General features: G+C 47.8%; 1 protein-coding gene across 1 annotated transcript in view; it reads left to right on the top strand.

Annotated features, from left to right (window-relative positions):
* Window positions 1–21595, top strand: part of TNIK (TRAF2 and NCK interacting kinase) — a 138951-nt gene that overhangs the window by 85703 nt on the left and 31653 nt on the right. The window contains exons 9-15 of the mRNA XM_019472411.1: window positions 2791–2966; window positions 4587–4653; window positions 5499–5703; window positions 14638–14748; window positions 15232–15318; window positions 16519–16719; window positions 21392–21556. Of these exons, the coding sequence (XP_019327956.1) occupies window positions 2791–2966; window positions 4587–4653; window positions 5499–5703; window positions 14638–14748; window positions 15232–15318; window positions 16519–16719; window positions 21392–21556 (1012 nt within the window). The remainder of the gene's footprint in view (window positions 1–2790; window positions 2967–4586; window positions 4654–5498; window positions 5704–14637; window positions 14749–15231; window positions 15319–16518; window positions 16720–21391; window positions 21557–21595) is intronic.

Here is a 21595-nt window from a genome sequence, read left to right as displayed (position 1 = left end):
GCTCTGAGATACCGGGATGTGCTTTGTGCAAGCCAGGGTGTTGCTTGGCACCACCTTCCCCTCGCATGGCCGGTGGCTGTCTCAGGTTTGCACATCTTGTGGTGATGAACCATGGTGGTGTCTGTCCAGGGTCGGCTGGTCCGTCCAGGGCTGTGCTCTGCCCATGCTAGGGACTGCATCCCAGCTGCTTTGAGAAAGGGATCACTTTGGAACTCATAGTTTAATGAAACTCCAGCTTTGAACACCTCTAGGGGAGCGTGGTGCTCACCTGGCCTCTGCTGCCCCTCCATGAGCAAGCAGGGATCTCTGGTCTCCAGCAGAGCTGGGACACGTGTACCCTGGGCAGCTCAAACCTATATTCATCTTCCAAGCTTTCATTGCAATGAGAAACTCCATAGGACCCAGATGAAGCTCCAAGCCAGTACGACTCCACCGATTCCTTAAGAGCAATTTTTTTTTCAGCATTTTCAGTGGGACATCAGGCAAACTTGCTGTCCTTGGCTCATTTCTCAGCTGGAGGTTTTGGGCCCGGCCAGAATGGGTCCCGGAGCTCTGCAAGCCTGACCCAAGAAGACTGGAGGTGTTTAACCAGGCTTTCACAGTGGCTCTCTGGCCGTCAGTGGTTTTCACAAGCACAGATCACAAGAGAAAAACAAAATAAAGAAAGGTTCAACTTGAACCTTGAGTTCATCCTTGCTTCTGTGTGCAACAACACATGAAAGTACACCAAGTGGGTAGACCATCTTTTTCCTTATGTGAAAGAAATAGCGAAGTGACTCCAGCACCTTTGAGGGTAAGTCACAGAAAGCCGAGAGGGAAAGCATGCATGGGAGCTGGCCCGAATCGAAAGTCCCAGAGAGGAAGATACTTTTGCTGTATACTAAATCCTTGAACTAGCTTTTAAAATAGTGCTGTGTTCCTATGAAAATTAGAGAGTCTTTGGTATCATTTTCTTTCCCAATTAAAACCAGCCAGCAACAAAGCTTTATTTTCTTCTTCCCGTGTTTCACAGATAAAACGAACTTTAGTGATGTTATTCCCACAAACAATCCTCAGCCCTGCCTTGTATAAGATGGCAAAACCTCTGTGTTAATGAGGTGATATTTGCACTGTGATACCACTTTTCATCCCAGCAGCTGCAAAGACTTTGCAAACATTGATTTAAGCTTTACAAACCCCAGGAGCCGAAGAAGCTCGTGGTTCATGAAGATGAACTGACCTGCGCCCGGGGAGGGGATGAGACGTGTGATGGTGTCCTCCTGGATCAGAGCCAGGGAGAAAGCCCTTGTCCTCTGCTCCAGCCCTGGTGAGGGCTGAACTGTGCCACACTGGACAGGCTTGCTTTTTTGGAGAGGAAGATTTCAGGAAAACCAGAGGCGTGAGCTGGTCCCTCTCCATAGCTGCTCAGCCAGCTCGGGGATGCAAAGGTGTCTTAGGGCATCGCAGGGCTCTGGGACCCCCATCCCCAAGAGATGGGCAAACCCATCACTTACTGGAGGATAACTTTTTAGCTACTTCAGCTTGACCATATTTGTTTCTTGAGGCAAGGTGGGGAAGGAAGATTTGTTCATTAATAAAGCTGGAGGGAGGATTTAATTGGATCTAGTAGCTTATTTTATTTTTGCATCTCAATTTGTATGGATTAGCACTTAAAAGATAAATCACTTTTAGTCTGACAGCTTAAAAGTAAAATCCCTGAAAGCTTATTGTTTTACTTCTAATGCAATTCTGTAGTATCTGTTGGCTTCTGACATTAATTTACACTCATTTTCCTATTTGCTATAGCAACATAGAGTAGAGTGGCCTGTCAACATCTTTCTTTCTTGTAAATCCCTGTTCTCTTGGGTTTATAATGTAGTGAAATTAGTTGCAGGAAAACTTTTGATATGCAACACTTGAGACTAAGAGAAATTTGTTTATTAAAGATTTGGCTGAAATTGTTTTAGCTAAGATTGGATTTAACTGTTTCCGGGAAGGCAAGCTGTTGAGGAGGGACTGGGCTCTGCCACCCACAGCCGCGTTCCCACCTCTGCCCAAGCTGTGCTGCCCGAAGAGCACATCTCATTTGCCTGGGTTTGTGATTGGGGAGACCGGGACATGGTGGCCCCCAGGACTTGGTGGGTCAGTAATGCTGCTGGGGCTCACCCTGAGAGAGCAGGGAAGGGCTGCATGCAGCGAGCATCGCCCAGAGGTTGTCTGATCTTTAACAAGACATGTAATGTTGGGTGGTTAAATCTAAAAAAACCATCAACCTAGCTTGTTCCACTCATCTTCAGAAAGGTACATCTCTTGAAACACCACCCGTGGCCACAAAATATGGAAACAATCCGTTAAGGAATTGCATTTATATCTGTATGTGGTGTCTCTTGTTTCTACCTGCACTTTCACAGGGCAAAGGGAAGGGAGGAGGAACACTTCCTTGCATCTTCTTGGTTGCCATTGATGACATCTGGCTTTGGTGATTCCCCAGTCATACTGATGGTTCCCAGCTTTCTCCAGACTCAGCAGAATGGTGATTTCCCCTAGTTGCACCAGGAAGGCATAGATAGGAGTGTGCATGGAAAGGGTAGGAGAGGATAAAGTGAGAGAGGGCACATGTGATGGTCCTGCTTTGAGACTGTGCTAAGCATCAACAGAGAAGTCATGTGAATCCGCTTGGAAGGCTGCATCTGAGCAAGAACTGTGTAGCAGCCAAGCGATCTCAAATGCCCACAAGTTTCTCACTTTCTAATACAAGAATCAATATAGTTACCTGTTTTTTCAATACCTTCCTTTTGTTTCTTGGGCCAGGTCTAAAAAGTTTCAGTCCTTCATTGAGAGCTGCCTAGTGAAGAACCACAGCCAGAGACCAACCACAGAGCAGCTGATGAAGCACCCCTTCATCCGAGACCAGCCCAACGAAAGGCAGGTCCGCATCCAGCTCAAGGACCACATCGACAGGACTAAAAAGAAGCGAGGCGAGAAAGGTTAGTGGAGAAGCAGTGCTCTGGGCAATCCTTGACCTCTGCCATGTGCTTGGAGATCCCTAGGGTAGACCAAGGCGCATCTGTGAGGGCGAAACATACGGGTAGAAGGAAGGCAAAGAGGACTGGCTTGCTCATGGTCTCAGTTTCCCTTATTCAGATGGCTAAGTTTGTTCGCAAACTGGTTGAATTAAATAGGTGCGGTCCTTCTGTGTGACCACGCTTCTTATGGTTTTGAGGTCAGATTATTTGGTTTGATTTGATTCTTCTCAGTCACTGAAACAAAAATAAATATCCATTACAAAACAATAGGTGTTCATACAAAATCTACAGGTGATTGTCATCGGAGCTAAGCAGTGTTTTTAAATCTTCTCTTTTTCTGGTGAAAAATGGTGTCTTTTTTGTCCAAGTGATAATTTCCACATGGAACATTTAAGCTTTGATTCATTAAAATGTGTGTATAAAATTTACATCTGCATATATACGTACTGGTGTGTGGGAGGGAGAAACTGCTAAGCTGAATTTTTCCCAGCTCACGTCTCATGCCAAGTCTGTTGATCTACGTGACATTCATGCTGCACCAGCGTGAGCAGAGTTGTGCAAATGAAGATCTAGATAAGGCCCTTGCCCCAAAGCTATTCTGTTGACCAGGAATAACCTATTAAACTGAATGTTTTCAGTGAACTCTCCAGGCCCTATCAAAGTCTTCTGAAAGGAAGATCAGATAGGCGAAGAAACTTGTTAAAGTATTCAGCTGCTTGTGAACTGAGTTTTAACTGAAAGCTCATTTGTATAATCCAGCAAATTAATATGTTGCTATTTCTCTTCTTATTGGTCGCGGTATTAATTTTTCATGTGTACCTTCCAGCCCCTTGTAATAGATTTCACTACAATCAAAACAACAAAATGGGATCCCACTGAAGTATTAAATGTGTTTAGTCTGGCAAATGAAGGTTGGACCCTAGAGATGGAGAGTAATTGGATAAGAGCAAGCCTTTCTTTTACTATCATTCGCTTCATCTGATAAAGATGATATCCCAACAGAAATCACAGTATGTAGCGCAACATTGCAGTTGGGCTTTTATGTAGATGTCTTCGTTGCCTGGAAAATACATGGATTTGCATAGGAAGAGCATATGCTTAGAGAGAGAGGAGTTGGTGCCTTCAGAGCCATAGTTAAATCCCACCTTCCAGTGCCTGTGGCTTCAATAGCTTGTGGTGCGCCTCCCTTTGAAGAACCCTCCTGAAGAAGAGGGTCACTCACTGTCATAAGGGGATAAATTCTTATTTTATGGACACTGCCCATCTTTACATCGAATGTCTTCAGTGGTTGGGGCTGTTGCCCACTGTGCTGGTGCTGCCCGTGGTGCTCCGGCCAGGACTGCAGCCCTCTTCCTGGCCAGCACAGGCGTGCAAGGTGCCAGCACCCAGGGAGACCACCCATGCTTCCCTGGCCTTGCAGCCCCCCATAAAAACAGAAAATGGAGAGAAATAATGCTGCTTATTCCTTGTCACGCGAGAAGGACAGAGTTGTCTGTTCTGCCTTCAGAGCTCTGGGGTTTTCAACCACTGGAAAAACAAATGAGTCCAGCAAAGGACACTGATGAGCAATTCTGTTCCTAGATGAGACAGAGTATGAGTACAGTGGAAGTGAGGAGGAGGAGGAGGAAAATGACTCTGGAGAGCCCAGGTAAGAATCAGCATTTCATTTCTGCCCTTACATCTCTCTAACTCTGTATAAAATAGGCTTGGATTACAGGCTCGTATGAACTAGAGATGGAAAAAGGACAGTTTGAGCACTCAGTCCCGTTCCCTGGCAGAACAGAGTATATTCCCTCTGCTAGATGGTGCGTGGGTATAAAATGATGCTACAGGTCACCTTGGCCAAAAGCTGGGGAAGAAGACCCAGGTACCCCATTGCCTGTGGGATCTGCAGCGCGGTGTGGTGCTGTCATGGGAATATGGGTATTTAGATGTGGTAAAAATGTGAGGTGAAATTAAAGAAGACTCTTTAAAATGTACTTCCGTACATCCAAGTGTAACTCCCTATTTTCGTGTAACTTTTCGCCATGAAACCTCCCCGGTGCTGCTGCAAGCGCGGTAGGGCTGGAACTTTCTTTGGTGACACTTTTCAGACCCGTTGTAATTAGTATCAGGTTATTCCATTATTTCACTGAGATAATGTAGTATTTTAATAGCTGGCAATGATTCATGCTAGATGTGCTTTGTGAACAGCTAAATATAGTGTGTGCCACTGCAGCACAAGAGGCTTTGGTTAGAAACTTAACGTAAAGGAAACCTTTAGCAAATAAATTGCTGGTCAGCTGTGAACAGAGCGCTGTGTCTGCTGCCCTGCCCTGACATTTGTGGTCCCCCCATCCCTCCATCCGCTGCTGCCCAAGCTCTGTCGGGTGTTGAGATGCTGTCGGGATGAAGGGGAGAGGAGCCACAGCAGAAAATCACACAGAACTTCACCTGGCAAGAGGTTTAAGGATGCGAGGTGGGAATCTTCTCTGATGCTTCTCTCCTATGCAGCTCCATCCTAAACCTGCCTGGGGAGTCAACGCTGAGACGGGATTTCTTGAGGCTGCAGCTGGCGAACAAGGAGCGGTCGGAGGCGCTGCGCCGGCAGCAGCTGGAGCAGCAGCAGCGGGAGAATGAGGAGCACAAGCGGCAGTTGCTGGCTGAGCGGCAGAAGCGGATTGAGGAGCAGAAGGAGCAGAGGCGAAGGCTGGAGGAGGTAACTGGCCAGAGCTGAGCAGTGGGCTGGCAAAGGCTGGTTTTGGGTGGAACAGCGGGATTTCTGGTAGCAGGTCCCAAGTGACTGTTCTCAGCCTGGTTTAAGATGATCATGCCCTAACCTCTCTAGTTGGTAACCCCAAATGTTTTGTTACGCTGGACAAACACTCCACTCATGCTTTTTGCATACCAGCCTTCAGCCACCCTCCTCACCATAGTTAACTGTTGCCAACTCCTGTGAAGGTAATAGAGCTGGTTTGCTATAAATAAACCCTTGAAATACCAAACTTAAAAGGATCCCTGGAACTACTGAGCAGAGTTAGCCCATTGTTGGGGTGATAGCTTATTCAGTCAAGGTGGGCAAAACTCTTACTGGTCCAGGCATCAAGTTCGTTATCGTTATTTGCTGCTGTGGACTGTTACAGTTGAGAAGCTGCTGAATAGCTCCGTTTGCCCTTTCCCCAGATCCATGTGCCACTTGTGTCCCTTTTAATCCCCAATTTCAACTTTAGTCCTTCCAGTCCCTGCCAATTACAATTTCTCTTGCAAGGGAGGGGCAGATGCCTGCCTGACTTGTGCAATGATCCATATGTGCCCTGAAGCATAAGATTTCACTACCCTTGTCTTAACATACCAGCTACAAATGCGATCGGTCATAAAATTATCCACCCCATTTAAAATCCAGCTGCAGGATTTGACCGGGTGACTTTGGGTGTCTGATTTGCACAGCCCAGCTGCATTCTCTGTATGAAGTGCTCACTTTTGGTTTAGCTCTCAGTTTCCTGGATTGCAGAAGTCCACCAAAGAATAAGGGGCAGTTTCTCCTGTTTTGGGGGTTTTGATGTGGTTTTGCACAAAGAAACCCATTGCCTCGCACTGAACTCATCCCAAGTGTCTCGTTGAAGGGCTCATACATTAAGGGTAATTAAATTAGCTTTCCAAAGAGGTCACTGATATGTCTGAAAAAAAGGACTTGGAGTAAATGGGCTATTAGAGCAGTCACCCCCTTAATTTGCACAAGCCAGAGTGTCTCTTACATTTAACCTGACTCTTGGTGTGGTGGGTGATACCTCCAGACCAGGGGCACAGACAGGAAGGAATTTCAGGCAGCTGATGGTGATGATGATGGGGATGGTACAGCCTCTCTTCGAGGTGGTCCTCTGAGCCCCACCAGGGCAAAAAACAACAGGCAAATCCCAGGCAAAGCATTTTTTCAGTCTGGTAAATATGTAGGTCTGTCGTGTTGTCAGAGCACAGAGCATTGCGTGTTCAATACATTGTAGGTCAGGTTTTGCTTGCGTCCTGCACCCTTCCCAAAGCTGGAGAGCTGCTTTGAGAGAGGATGGGGTTTGCACGTAGACGCACCCCGAAGTCCCCTGCCCCAGTAGATCTGAGGACTGTTGTAAGGAAGCCTGGCTCTGCCTTTGTCCCAGTCTGCTTGCTGCAAGCGGTACAGGAGCAGAACAACAGCAGAATAAAAGCAGACACCAGATTAGCTGCAATCCTGTAATGAATACAATGCTTGCTGCAGTATTAATACGTTCTCTTCACATAGAAGAAAATTGTTCTCTCTCTTTGCCGCTTCCCAGGCAGGTTTTGAATGGAGGACTAATCCCCTTGCTAAGCTGGTGAGCTCTGCCCTGAGCTACAGAGGCGCTGCCTTGCAGGGCCCGGCTGTGCGCAGCCCTCCCAGGCTCTGCTGATCCCCCCGTGCTTTACCCCATGTCATTAAAAGCTAATGCCACCATAGCCAGGATTTAAAATCAATGCCTCTGTTTCTGGTGGCTCTAACAGCCCCCCTGGGCTCTTCACCCATTGCCTTCTTCCCAGCTGCCTTACAATTTTTGGACCTAAATTGAGAGAGAGATATCTGCTGGGGCAAAGCCGGTGAAGAGGCATTTTCATGCTCTTGCCGTGTTGGAGAAGTGGGGAAAGACAGTGGGACTGTAACTGAGGGGCATCCTCTGTCCACCCCGGTGTGGGGCCACTGGCGTGATCAGCCCTGTGGGTTCAGCCAGGATTAGGGCAGAGCAGGCAGCTGCTCGCAGGTGGCTGCAGTGTCCCCAGCATCTTCTCAGGTGCCTACCTCAGGTCTGTCTAGCTAGGTTTAGCCTCACCTGCATCTCCAGCCACGGAGTAAAATGAGCTCTCCTCTCTGTTAGACACCATTTGTGTGGCGAGCAAGAAACATAGCTGAGTTGCTATGGTGAGGATTAAAGCAGGAGTCCTTGAAGAGGTACAAACTTTCTGTTGCAAATGCGGTGGGTTGTGGCAGCAGTTAGGAGGGGATGCTCCCCAGCGCGGCTGGCTGTGGCTTTGCCAGCTGCAAGGTGTCATGTATCTGCTGTGGGCTGCTGTAGGAAAACCAGAAAAATAGAGGCAGAGATTAGCAAACAGAAAGTTTTGTCGCTTCTGCAGGGAGTGGGATAGAGGAGCTGCACAAGCAGCTTTGAGCATCTTCCCCTTGAGCTTCCTGCTCATGGAGGAGTTCTAGTGTCCGCCCTGGGGAGGGATGCTCCCTCTGCCCAGGGACATGGGAAGGGGTTTGTACTCTCAGGCTTTTCTAGTGTCCGCACTGGGGAGGGATGCTCCCTCTGCCCAGGGACATGGGAAGGGGTTTGTACCCTCAGGCTGACCCACTATTTCTAGCACAGCCAGCCAGTAGTGGATATAGTTTGGTCTTTGTGTTCTTCCCATGTATTTTGGGGCAGGAAGCATCTGATGGCCAGACAGAGGTACCAAACAGCGGCTGTCACAGCTGTGCCGAGTTTGCTAGTACTGCCTGGCGGCTCCCAGCACACTCCTTCTATGTTGCTGCAGTTTTGCTCCAGAGAGCAACGCTGCTCCAGCTCTCCTACCCATCACAACGGCACCCAAACCCTTCAGCAGAAGCCAGGCCTTTTGGCCTCTCAGTGTTTTCTTACGCTAGCTTTGCACTAACTTCAGTTGTTGACTCTTGGCTCTGGATTTATTTTGGTTAATGGGAACATGGTTTCTTCCATGCTTCTTTATGGTCTGACTAAGACGGGGTGTGCCTCCAATAGGCAGCACTGTACCAGCAGATCTCTGGGAGGAGAGATGAGTGGAAGACTCAGATTACTGTATTTTCAAAATAAAGTTGACCTTTAAAACCCAGTAGAGCATCCGGGACAAATAAACACTTGGAACTGGTGGCTTTTGGGGCTCCTAAGTCAGACTGTTTAGTACTGCCAGGCATATTACTGTGTTTATAGAAAGAGCTCTGACTCATAATAAGACGCCGTGAAGGTGGCCAGGCTGAGCGAGCGCATCAGCTGGGCCCCAGCACAGCACCAAAAGGATTGACTTCAGAGGATGCCAAGCTCAAAAATGCCTGGAGTTAATTTGTACTGGAGATGCACAGCAAAAGAGCTGGAGAAAGGCTGTTAGTGGGATAACTGGTCCATTCCTCTGTCAGAGCAGACCTTCAGAATATTTTCTTGTTGTTTTCCAATCTCATTTTTAAATACTGCCAGGGATAGAGCTCCCACCATTTCTGTTCCCTCACGCAGCAGAGCTCATAATGAAAGAATCCCATTTTTTCTGTCATCTTGATCTTCCTAAACCAGGATTTCTGAACCTCTCACAAAGTACCTCTCATTTTAGGGCCTTTTTGGGGAAATCCACCATCTCCTAATGTTGCTCTGGCAATAACACTAAATGCGTATATAAAAAAGTCAAGTAAGGAAGTCTGCTAGTGGTCACCTGGTGCACCTCATGCTGCCCCTGAGACCTGCTGCCATCCTTAGCATGCCTCCTTGCATCTGTCAGACACCTGAGTCTCCTTTTTCAACAGCTGACCAATTTCCTTCTTTAAGGCTGAATCTTCTTCCAGGCAGCCAGAGAGATTTAGATTTGCAGCTGTCTTTAATTGTGGTGGAAGTAAAAATCCCCAAGCTAGCTTTGAAACCGGGACTTTCATGGGAGTAGAGTTGCAGCTTTGTTTTCCCTCGTGCAGAAAGTTGGTCTCATGAATTCAAAATGTGCACCAGAACTAACTGAAAAAACCCCAAATTAGAGAATTAAAGATCAATAGATCAAATAGCACTAAGGAAAATATCTGTGTAATGCAGAAAGGTGAATAGGCTTGAATATATTTTAATTTTTCCCTATATATACATATATTAGAGATACATAGTTCCCTAAGAAACCCTCCATTTGTTGCTGGCACAGAATGAGCCTTGATGCACCAGTTTAACCACCAAAACTCCAGCTGAGCTGTAGGAATAACACATCTCCCGGTCAGGAGCATTAGGGATCCTGCGAGACAAATCTCTGTGCCAGACCCCTTGGCAGCAGTGGGCAGATGTAGTCAGGGAGGGGTTTACATAACCTCATTTTTTTGCCATGTTGTGGATTTTTGTCCTTTCTAGGTATAAAATGAAGGTCAGATCTTCACAGGGAATGTACAAGGCAAATCTAAGCATCTTGCTGTTTGCATGTGAGGTTTCATTCAGTGCAGTTATAGAGCTGGATGTTCAGGGGATAAAAAATTGCTGCAGCTCCTTTATATGTTAACCAGCAGAAGACCGTCTACTGGAAGCTCTTATAAAGCAGTGCAAAAAAATTCCAGCAATTAATTGTAGATAAACGTAGGTTAGCTAAAATGGTGGTTGTTATTTTCTTCTGCATATGCAGGTGTCATGTAGCTTTTAGAAACATTTTCATGAAGACGACAGCCCTCTCGCAGTAGTATGGTACATGGGGGTACTGCAGTGGTCCTGGCAGCAGTCCTGTACCCATTTCCAAGGAGCGCTGCGTTACAGCAGCTCCTGTAGTACACGTATGTGGTAAGCCTTACATCTCTCTAGTTTTTCTTTGGTTAGAAAGCATGTAGAACTCAGATTCTGAAGCATGAGCCTTTTCCTGCATGGAGCATCCCTTCACGATGATCCTGACTAAAAGCTCCTGCGATGGTTCAGAGCATATCAGATCCCCGTTTGCCATGGTGGGAAGTTCTGACCCAGTTTCTCTACCAGTGGGAAACACCTCTTCATGCTCCAGTGCTTGGTGTGTCAGGAAAGATGATGTTCCAGCCACAGTCACTCTTTCCCTGGTGGCTCAGATAAATGAGTCTGTCACAACAACGCAACCACCTAGAATATTAGTTTTCATTTGTCACTTGGAATTCCCCTTCCACTTTGCTGGGTCATGCTTGTGTTTGGGAGCAGCAGCCAAGGTTTCCAGGAGCCTCTTCTTGGAAGTGTTGGTACCTCTCCGAGCTTGCCAGGGTCACGGGGCAGCTCCAGCTCGCTGATTGCTTGTAGTCCTGAATGTGTCTGATCTAACAAAGTGAGTTTGCTCTTTGAAGTCCTTGTTTCATGCCAGGCCTCCAAGGGCCTTCCCACCAGAGGTTTTGCCTTCGTGTGTCTTCCTTCATCAATATTTAAAGCCTGTCATTTCTAGTGCAGCACAAATAAGGTCCCATTCTGGCTTACAAGCAGCTACATATAGCTTTACCTGCAGAGTTATATAAATGCAGTCCTAATTAATTGGCGCTCTTGCCTTGCATGAATAATAGGTCTGGATAGTGTAAATACACACAGCAGTTTCAGGCTTGGAGAAACATGGGAAGTATGCATTCGCAGTGAGAGAGGGAGGGCAGAAAACAGGGAGAAAAGGAGGCAAATACAGAGAGATCTTTGAATCTCTCCCTTTTTTTTTTTTTTTTTTTTTTTTTTTTTTTTTTTTTTTTTTTTTTTTTTTTTTTTTTTTTTTTTTTTTTTTTTTTTTTTTTTTTTTTTTTTTTTTTTTTTTTTTTTTTTTTTTTTTTTTTTTTTTTTTTTTTTTTTTTTTTTTTTTTTTTTTTTTTTTTTTTTTTTTTTTTTTTCCTCCTTTCTACATGCACTTTCCACATGCAGTTTTCGGCTGCATCTCACTGAGCCCAATCCCTGCTTTAAACAGGGTCCCCGTCACCCCGGCGCTGCTTGGCACCAGCGCAAGCAGAGGTAGAGGGGAGATGGGTGCATTGCTGGAGGCTTTGCCCACTGCAGTGCCAGGTCCTCTCCAGATGTTTGCCAGCTGCCGAAGCGGGGCCGTATGAGGAAGGCAGCTGAGTGCGCCGGGAGGCTGTGCCGCTGCCAATTCAGCCCCGCTCTGCTGAGATGGCAGTGCAGTGTTTAGCTGAAGGTGCTCGTAATAAGACCGTGTCAAATTACTTGCTTATAATGTGACCTGACAAAAACGCTGTTGAGCTGGAGGGAAGCTCTGTACTTCTGGCCTCGATAAATGTATTTATTTCATGCTGCTCACAGCCTCAGCTCGAAGAGCCTGGCTGCGGCAGGGTGCAGAGGTCCTTTAAATATCCAGAAGAGCATCAGGCCTGGCTTCGAAAGAAAACTGTGCCTGGGGGGCTCAGTTCCCAGCTCCTGGTGTTAAATAGGCTTTTTGGTGTGGAAATGGGCTGCTGGCTGGGTGGTCCCCTGGAAGGATGGAGGTGTGTGGCTCCCTCCCTGGGAACAATGCTTTTGTCTCCTTCCTTGGAGGGGTTTGGCTTTGTTCGCCTGCCGGATTGGCAATTGGGTGATTTTTAGTTAAGAAATAGCTGTGGTATTCAGGGCCTCCCCTCCTGCCAGCCAAACCCAGCCTACACAAGCATTATGTGCTTTATTCAGCAGCGTGCTATTTTAACTAAAAAAAACAACATTAAAACCCACCACAAACCCAGAGTGATACATACTATGACTGGAAGCTCAGGGTAACGTGTATTCAACACATTAGTCAAAAGATCCATGCTCCTGAGTGCACGGGAGCAGTGACCATCACCAACAGCACTTGCCTAAGGAGGTCAGGGAGCACTGGTGAAGCCAAGAAATCTGATGTATTACCGTTACTGCTGAGTTGCCACGTCCCGGTGGTGTATCCCCTGCAATTTCTGGTATAGAGTTCAAAAAAATACAAACAGCCCTATGTTTGCGTTGCGCTCAGTGAGGATAGGCGTACGCGCAGAGTAACACATGCATCCTCAGCTTACGTGGGCAGTGCGAGTGACTGCGCCTGGCATGGGACACGCTGGAGTCTGGAGCTGGCAGGTTATTTCAGGTTGGATGCGATTTTCCTTCCCTGAGGCGAGTGGAACAGCACTGATAAATATGGCTATAGGTGGCACTAAAGCTGTGCTGCAGCTCAAACGTTAAGCTAGAGGAAATCAGCAGAATCCCTGTGCAGCACGGCTGTGGTTGTTACCTGTGGATGAGGAGATAGCAGCAAATCAGGCAATGGCTCCTCCCTGTATTGAAATGTGGGGGTGTCTTTAAATGTTTGTTAAAATATCTATAGATATATCTATCTTTATAGGCATCTATCTATAAAGATACCTGTAGATATCTATCTCTAGGGAGATATATAGAGATATGTAATAGAATATAGAGTAGAATAAAGAATAGATACATAATAGAATTATAATATCTATAATAGATATCTAATAGAGTAGATCTATCTATTAGATAGATACCTATTATAAATATATATATTAGAGATGGATCTATTGTATGAGATATCTATTATAGAGATAGATCTATATAATATCTATATAGTATCTCTATAGATAGATATCTATATAGAAGATACCTATATAGATATATATCTATAGATAGATATAGATATCAAATTCATCTGTATATACAGTGCAGCTTTACTGCAGAGCAGGAGTTTAAAGTGGATGCATCTTTGTCTCCGTATGGCTCAGCCAGCTCCTTGGGCAGAGCCACCATAGTCAGCTGCCAGCTCCAGACCTCCACGTGATTTAGTGAACACATGGCGTTGCCAGCCCCTCCGGTGCCTGCCTCGCCACTGCAGTCTGCTCAGCCGCTGCGTGTTGGCAACGGGGAAAAAAAAAAAGGGAAAAAAAGGGAGAAAAAAGGACCAGGTGTATGCTTCAGTGGGTTGCCTCCCCATTAGTGCTGCACGCATTTTGCTGCACCCAGCGCATGATGGAGTTACGGCAGGCTGCAGAGCCCCAGAAGCCAATATTGGCATTTGAGTGCCCTCTGCTGATGCGCCGGCTGCGGGACTGCGGTGCAGAGCAGCCTGCGGCCCCTCTGCTTCATGGCAGAGTATTGCAGCAGTTCGCTGCGAGCCCCTGCTCCCCAGGGTGGGAGAGCAGGGTGGTTCGGGTAGCTGGAGGAGTTATGCTGGGTTAAAAGCAGGGGGTGTGGGGGCTGCGGGTGTCACCGGGGTGCACCCTGGATGGCTCACAGCAGGCTGTAGGTCGTCATCACCCCAAAATCCCATGGGTTGCTGTTGGCAAAGATGCTACAGAGCCGAGCAAGCAGGGATGTGACCCAGGAGGCAGAGGGCAGGGGTGGCCTGAGGACAGCAAGGGAAGCCCCTCCACCCCGCTCGTTTTGTGTTTCAAAAGGGAAAAACCCTCGGATTTTGGGTCTTCTGTGTTAGCTTCTGGTCTCAGCAAACATAAGAGGGACACGTACCCCTGTCGGCAGGCAGTAGCTCCCCCAGCACCCTTTCTCATCCTCGTGGGTGGGTTTGGGGCTGAGACATGAGTTCCCCGTAAGCAATGGGCTCACGCGGCTCCTGGGGTGAGCCCCCACCCTGCCCCTGGGGCCTGATTAACCCACCAGTTGGGCGCACTGGTAAGTGGGGACCATGCACTGCCCACGTGGCTTCACCTGCAAGTGGGAGAAGAAATGGGGTTGCCTGCATGGTCCGGTGCTGGCCGGGAGGATGCTGTGGGTTCTCTGTAGCCGGTGCCGGGCACCAGAGCACATGAGGATGAGGTGGGATCGACAGGCCCCTCTACCTTGCCAAACAGACCTGCCTGCTGGCAGGGCATCTCCTCGGGTGGGCAGGAGCATTGCGGATCACTGGGTGAGGTGGCTCCCCAAAAACTGAGGAAAAAGGACTTTGAGCTTCCAGGGAGAGGAGTGGGGGTGCTGACCTGTGCCTCCTGCCCCCACAGCAGCAGAGGCGGGAGAAGGAGCTGCGGAAGCAGCAGGAGCGGGAGCAGCGGCGGCACTATGAGGAGCAGATGCGGCGGGAGGAGGAGCGGCGGCGTGCGGAGCACGAGCAGGTAACCCAGCAGGAGCAGGGCTATCACCTTCAGCACGGATTCCTCTTCCTCTAATCAGAGATTTTTCGCATAAACTCTCGTTTTTTGCCACTTGAGAGCAAATTGCTTAATTGCTAACGCCACGTGTGTCGCTTTCCACCGCCATCATTTATCATGGATCCACTTGCTGGCCTGCAGGTGTGGAGACACTTGATGCAGGTTTTTCCCACCCGCTGGTTCCTGGGGTGGGATTCTGTGGTATTCCCAGTTAATGTTTGCCATTTCCCAGTGGTTTTCACCCTTTACCCTCAGAGGTCCCTTGTAGAGTGATGGATGCCCCAGACTCTTTGGGCTGGGATGGAGGGTGCCCAGGCTGATTGATCAGTGTCGGCTCTCGGGCGGGATGGATGTGGGTGCCCACCTCATTTTCCTTCCTCTTGGGAAATACTGTCTCTTTTACCTTCTCTCTCTTTTTCCTTTGATCCTTGCTGCCCATGCCTCCAGGAGTACATCAGGCGACAGTTAGAGGAGGAGCAGAGACAGTTAGAGATCCTGCAGCAGCAGTTGTTGCAGGAGCAAGCGCTACTTCTGGTAAATGGGAGGCCCCGGCCACGCTTGCTGCTTTCTGCCCGTGTTGCGTCCGCATGTGCCCACGTGTACCCATGTCCCCCGAGTGCCTCCTGCTGTGCCGAGACATGGGAGACGCCGCTGTCACTGCCAGACCCGGAGCCTCCTGTCTCGCTCCACGGCCATGAGCATGCCTCGATTCCCCCACCACCGCTTTGGGCTGGGTCCCCTCACGGTGCACGCCTCGCTCGTTGCATCCCTTCCGCGGCATCGGTATACTTGTGCCTTCGTGAGAGGAGCAGCCCTTTTTGTTGCCACGTAACTTTGAAGGCTGTTGGCAGCATGTTGGAGCATGGTCGAGCTCTCGCGTGCCTGCACCCGGCAAACCTACCCTGCCATGCGGGTTTTCATATTCTGAGTGAAGGCTTTTGTTTTAATTTCCTCACAGGAACACTGTATATTCCCTCTTGTGCTGTTTGCGTTCTAGATGTCCTCTTTTTTTATTTAATTTACCTTTGAGTTATCCTTTTTTAATGCTGGTAGCTGTTACTCTCGCTGCGTTTTCTTTTAATCCCCAGGGATTATTCTTTTTCTCTCTTGCTATTAATTTTATTTAGGGAAAAGAAAAGCCCTCACACAAGCCCTGGCCTTTTAAAAAGGCCCTTTCAAAATTATTTACTCATTAAACCTCATAGAGCCGTAGGGATTCAGAAAGATCATACAGTTGGCTCTGCTGTGCGGCCCTTCTCACAAACAATAAATTCGTCCTACAGAGGACTTGGCTTCATTTGGGTTTTGTCTGACCCGGTGGTGTTTGGCACCTCATTGGATTGAGGCTTTGTTCTTCCCATCCAGAAAAATCTGGGCAAAGTCAATGGTAACTCATAAGGGAATGTCTGAGCCCTCAGGGAGTCTCACAGTGTTTCCCTGGTGAGGCAGCGCTGGCACACCCCTATCCCAGCAGACAGTGCAGTTCAGCGGCCGCAAAGTGCCGACGCCAGGGTCACAACTCTGAATTTGCTGGCTTTGTCCTCCCAACTGTCTCTCCTCCAGGATGCTTTACAGCTCAGTCCCCAAAGTCCTTCAAATCAATGAGCTTTGCCAGAAAACAGCCTTTCAGATACTCAGGCCCAATTTTCCACCCAAACAGATAAACCTGCAGTTTGCAGCCCTGCATTTACAGGCTGGCCGGGCACCCGTGTCACTGTGTTTTCTTCTGGGTAGGAGTATAAGCGCAAGCAGCTGGAGGAGCAGCGGCAAGCAGAGAGGCTGCAGAGGCAGCTCCAGCAGGAGCGTGACTACCTGGTCTCCCTGCAGCAGCAGCAGCAGCAACAGCGGCAAGACCAGAGGCCGGCAGAGAAGAAACCCCTCTACCATTACAAAGAAGGGATAAATGCCAGCGAGAAACCAGCGTGGGCCAAGGAGGTAGGTGAGAGCGAGGAGCGTGGTGATGCTTGTCTGCATCTGCAGGGCTGGGCATGCAGGTTGGTCCAAAATACATACGGCAGATGATTGTGGTCTGCTGGGTCAGCCTCCAGCAGATGCCATTAGCTGTGCTGGAAACACTCCCAGTTCAATGCAATATGTGTGCGTCTCCATATGTTTGTGCAGGCAAAGTGGAGGAAAGAGGTTTTTCCCTGAGGGCGTACAAGGAGGAAGATGGATCCCTCCTGGAGGGGTTCAGCCATAGCTGGGGACTTGTGGACATGCCAGGAGCTCCTGATGCTCCTTCCTGGCACGTTTACAAGTCTGCTGGGGTCAGGGGCAAATGCAGAGGGTGGTTGTACAGGGTTCCTTGCTGGGCACTAATTCAGTTCCCCATAATCAAACGGGGACCAGACAGCTTTTCCGCCTGTGCTCGGGACTGTATCTCTTGGAGTGGCTCTTCTTTCATGATTTTCAGGAAGGCAAGCCATATTTCCAATTTTCTTTATCTCCAGCAAAAAGAGGGAAATACTGTAACAATTGTGAGATCTTGAATATTAATTATTGCCTGGCTGAATAGTCTTGAAAAGATGAAGGTATGCATTGTCTGCAGTGAGGTTTCAGGATCATGTGCAAACTCTTTCCCCTTAATCTCTTTGTGGTGGCTCCAGTAAGACTGGTGCCCACTCTTGCTATTAATTTTTCTAAAGTTCTTTGTGTTTAGTTGGTTTAATTTTGTAACCCTACTCCTGGGCAGAAAGATCTTTTAATAACTCACCTATTCTTCCAACTAAACAGGATAATCGCTCTGCTGCCAAATGTCTGGTACCCTTTAGTCCTGGCAGAGATGCAATGTGCATCCAACACGTAGCTGTCTCCTGGTCTTTCCTCTTGACAACCCTCAGCTGCATCCACAATACCTGCAAGCATCAAATGCTCAAGAAATTCAATCAGCTATCCATTGCTAAGCAAAGGCCAATAATACAAACAGTCCAGAGAGAGGTGTGCGTGTCAAAAACTCTTTTCACCTCTTTATACTCCCTTGGGTTTCTCCTTCTTTCCTTTCCAATTTAGTCTTCAGTCTTTTGGTGGCGATGCACCAGACAACGTATTTTCATGGAGTTGCAGTATCATTCTCCAGCCCTTCCAGTGGAAGGGGAGGTTTGGTAGGTAGGTCTGTAGACGAGATGTTCCAGATGTGCTGAGCCACCTTTGACGGGAGAGGCCTCCACCTGGGTGGTGTCTCTGCGGCTTTCTGCAGAACTGGGTCTCCACTTTCCATCTGCAGAAGTGCTGAGAGTAGGTAGCAGGCCTGAAAAAGGGAGTAAACTCTGTCTTTCATTGTCTGGTTTTAAATAAATCCTGTAGAACGTTGCTAAAGTACCTCTGGCACTGTCTTCAAAACTATAACAAAGATAAAGAATAAGATTACTTTTTACATATCTGGGGTGAAGGAGAAAAGTGCTGGATTTAGCTTTCCATTTCAAACACAAAGGCCCATTTCTTCTATTCCGTGGGGGAGGCGTCTTTTTTTGATGCCGTCACTGGAAGCAGGGCGTTGGGGACTGTACAATGTGAATAAGAGCAGCAGAATGTGGCCTCATACCCTTTGCTGAAATCATAGGGAAGGTGAGGTTTCCTGTTGTTGGGGAACATCTCCAGCTTCCACCAATTAGCTCTTCAAACCATTTATTCTTTACCTTTGTCACTCTGTCTGCTTTCTAATGAAATGCTCAAAGCAGCAACTGTGGCACCTTTATCCTCTCGAGAGCAGTAGTTTGATGTACTGCCTTGACACAACACCCTTGGGAACTTCCCAAAACTACTCCTCTTGCCTCCATCCTCTGTTTTATCTACTGCATAGTCCCACTTTTAGAACAATTCAGCTACTTTGCGTATATTGAAGTACCATCCTTGCTGGCTATACAGATAGACTTGTGCTGATACTTAATCAGCCTACCATGGTTCTTGCTGTAGTTTAGAAATTTCCATACGCAACCCATGAATGCTAATTTAACAGAAATATTGAGACTTTGTTTTCCTTTGGGAACAAGGAAAAGACAAGTCTGGTGCTCAGCCTACAACTTCTGGAGGCTCTGCAGAGCTTATTGGGATATTTCCTGAGGATTTTGCATTATATCCCATACCATCCTTGTTTTTATGCTCTTTGGTCTCAAGTCTTCTCTCTCAGGAGCTTGATCACCACAGCTGAGTTCTCCTGGTGCCATGCCCCTCTCTGCTTTTCATAGCTCTCCTTTATGCACTTATTTTCCCACCTCACTCATCTTCACATGGTGACTGCAAGATCCTGCAGACATGGGGTGAAGCATAAAGGTGAGGCTGTGGCCACTCCCGTTGCAGTTGTGTCCCTGCGTCTCCGGGGGGAGGACTGGCCTGTTGGTGAAGACAAAGCTCTGGCTTAGGAACCAGGCTGTACCGCATCTTTCATAGCTTTCCCAGAGCACAGTCAAGGATTTATCTTTTTTTTATGCTAAACAAAACAGTCTGATCAAATAGTCCTACCAACATGCATGGATGCACATCCCCATCTGCTGTCTGTTCTACTCATCTTCTTGAGAGTGAAGGGTTATCCACTGGAAGTTAACTTGGGATGTAGCCTGGGTGCTGTCCCAGACCTGCCCTGTTTACCCAGGCACATCTGTTCTTATAATCAAGGACTAGCTGGGCCTTTTCGGACATCATGTTGGGACCCCCTGATGATCCAGCCAGGGACGTGGCATTAGCATTCTAAGCAGTAGTACTGTAATTAGCAGCTCTCTCCGTTACTGATTCTTCTGTTATGGACCAGTATTTGCTAAACAAAGTGATGCAGATAGCCAGGTCTAACTTCTCAGTGACAAAGAAGCTTGGTCAGCTGAAGGATGGGTTTGGGCAGGTATATGCCATACATGACCATGCATAAAGGAGAGGACAGGTTTAATTGGATGTTTTCCACGTGGTGGCTGGGCCCTGTGGTGCTTTCCCGCAGCTCAGAGCTTCCCAGGTGCTCGGGGCTCGGCTGTGCGTCACGAGCTGTGCTGTTCTCTGCAGCAGCCAATGCGCACATCAGCTCCTCCTTCAGTCCCCATGGCTTTTATCCATCTCTTGCTTTGAAGTGATGTTTTAAACATTAGCAGCCTTCCACTGGGACCTGCACAGAAGCTGCTAGGTATGTTTCCTATTTGAGGGGAATCTTGAGTTCAATTAGAGATGGCTGGAACTGGAGCGATGATGAATTCCTGCAGGGTTTTGCTGCTTTTTCCCCCTCTCTGCTTAATGGTGGAGTCAGTAAGGCTCTATGAAATACAGCTGGAGAGTCCCAAGAGCATCCTCTGCTGTGCTGGTGCAACAAAGTGCTAGTGAGGAGATGCTGGCAGTGGGAAAACCAAGCCCCTTTCTCCTTCCCAGTACACAGACATCCCCATTTCATCACTCTCCTGTCTTCTCCTCCATGCAAGCTTTGAAGTCCTCCGTAATCAGCCGTGCATTACGGCTTGGCAGCGTGCCGGAGAGCACCTGCAAACAGCCGGAGGATGCGGCGGCGGCACTGTCTCTGCCTGCTGTCGTTTGTGCCAAGGCTTGGCTGCTGCTCCCTTGTTCAGAGCGAGTTCTCCTTCCTGCCCTGCTCTCCATCCTTGCTTCCGCTGTCGTGGACATCACTGAACAGAGCTCTGCATGGCCTCTACTAGCTGGTGGGCAGTGCCTAGGGAAGTTGTGATGACCTCTTGGGACACAGCAGTGGCCCGGGTGGTTCCTCATGAACTAGAAAGGAAAGAGTCCATAAACAAATCTCTTATCTAAATTTTACTCTGACTCCTGCGCAGTACCTGAAAGAGGAAAAGATCCATTTTTATTAATATAATGGCTCTTTTGTTTCATGAGTATTTATTTACTTAAAGAAGAGCTGTGGTTCTTTCCAGGCAAACCTGTTTTAAAGATTGCCTTTTAACATGACATTGTACATAATGGAATCAAGACACGCTAAGGGTATTTAACATGTTAATGATACGTAAATGAAAATATACGTCAGATCTCGAGGTATCAAAAATTCTGCATAGCATATGCTGCATGAATATCAATGCATAGAGTCTAACTGCAGGAGCACCCAGATTGCACATATGTCTGGATTAGCTGAAAGCACTGTGTTTCGATCAAGGGTAATTGAAAGCAGTGGGCTTTGGGTTTATTTCTCTATCAGTAATAGAGGCTTATCCCCTTCCATACATGACAAGGTGCCAGACTCACTAAATCTAGATCAAAGCCAGCCATTTTCTGGCTGCCATGTTTATTCTTTTATTCAGATCAAACAAAAGCAGTCCTCGTGGTGTTTATAGTAGTGAAGGAAAAGGGTCCCCTTGCTTAAAGATACATTTGAGAAGAAGCAAGAGTTTCTCAGGAGTCATCTTCTAGAAACACCTCTGAGGCATGTTGCCTTTATTTTTCCATTTCATATTCAGAAATTAATTATGTACATAAATACAGATAGTCCTTTCAGTGTCTTTAAAATGCATTTATTGCACAATCTGCTGGTAACCTGGATTCCATGATCATACAATATATGAGAGAGAGAAAGAGAAAGAGAAAAGAGCTTCCTATATATATGCATACCTTGGTTTTCAATTGGAAATGGCTTTTTATGGAGCATTCACCCATTCTCCCTGTCTCGCCACAGGTGGAGGAGCGCTCCCGGCTCAATCGCCAGAGCTCGCCGGCCATGCCCCATAAGGTGGCCAACAGGATTTCTGACCCCAACCTGCCTCCTCGGTCGGAGTCTTTCAGCATTAGCGGTGTGCAGCCGGCCCGGACCCCACCCCTGCTCCGACCTGTGGACCCGCAGGTAATGGTGCTTCCCCCGGCAGGCTCACCTACCGGAGCC

The sequence above is a fragment of the Aptenodytes forsteri genome, unplaced genomic scaffold (assembly GCF_000699145.1).
Source record: "Aptenodytes forsteri isolate BGI_AS27 unplaced genomic scaffold, ASM69914v1 Scaffold179, whole genome shotgun sequence".
Lineage (NCBI taxonomy): Eukaryota > Metazoa > Chordata > Aves > Sphenisciformes > Spheniscidae > Aptenodytes > Aptenodytes forsteri.
This window is presented reverse-complemented; position numbering and strand designations above follow the sequence as displayed.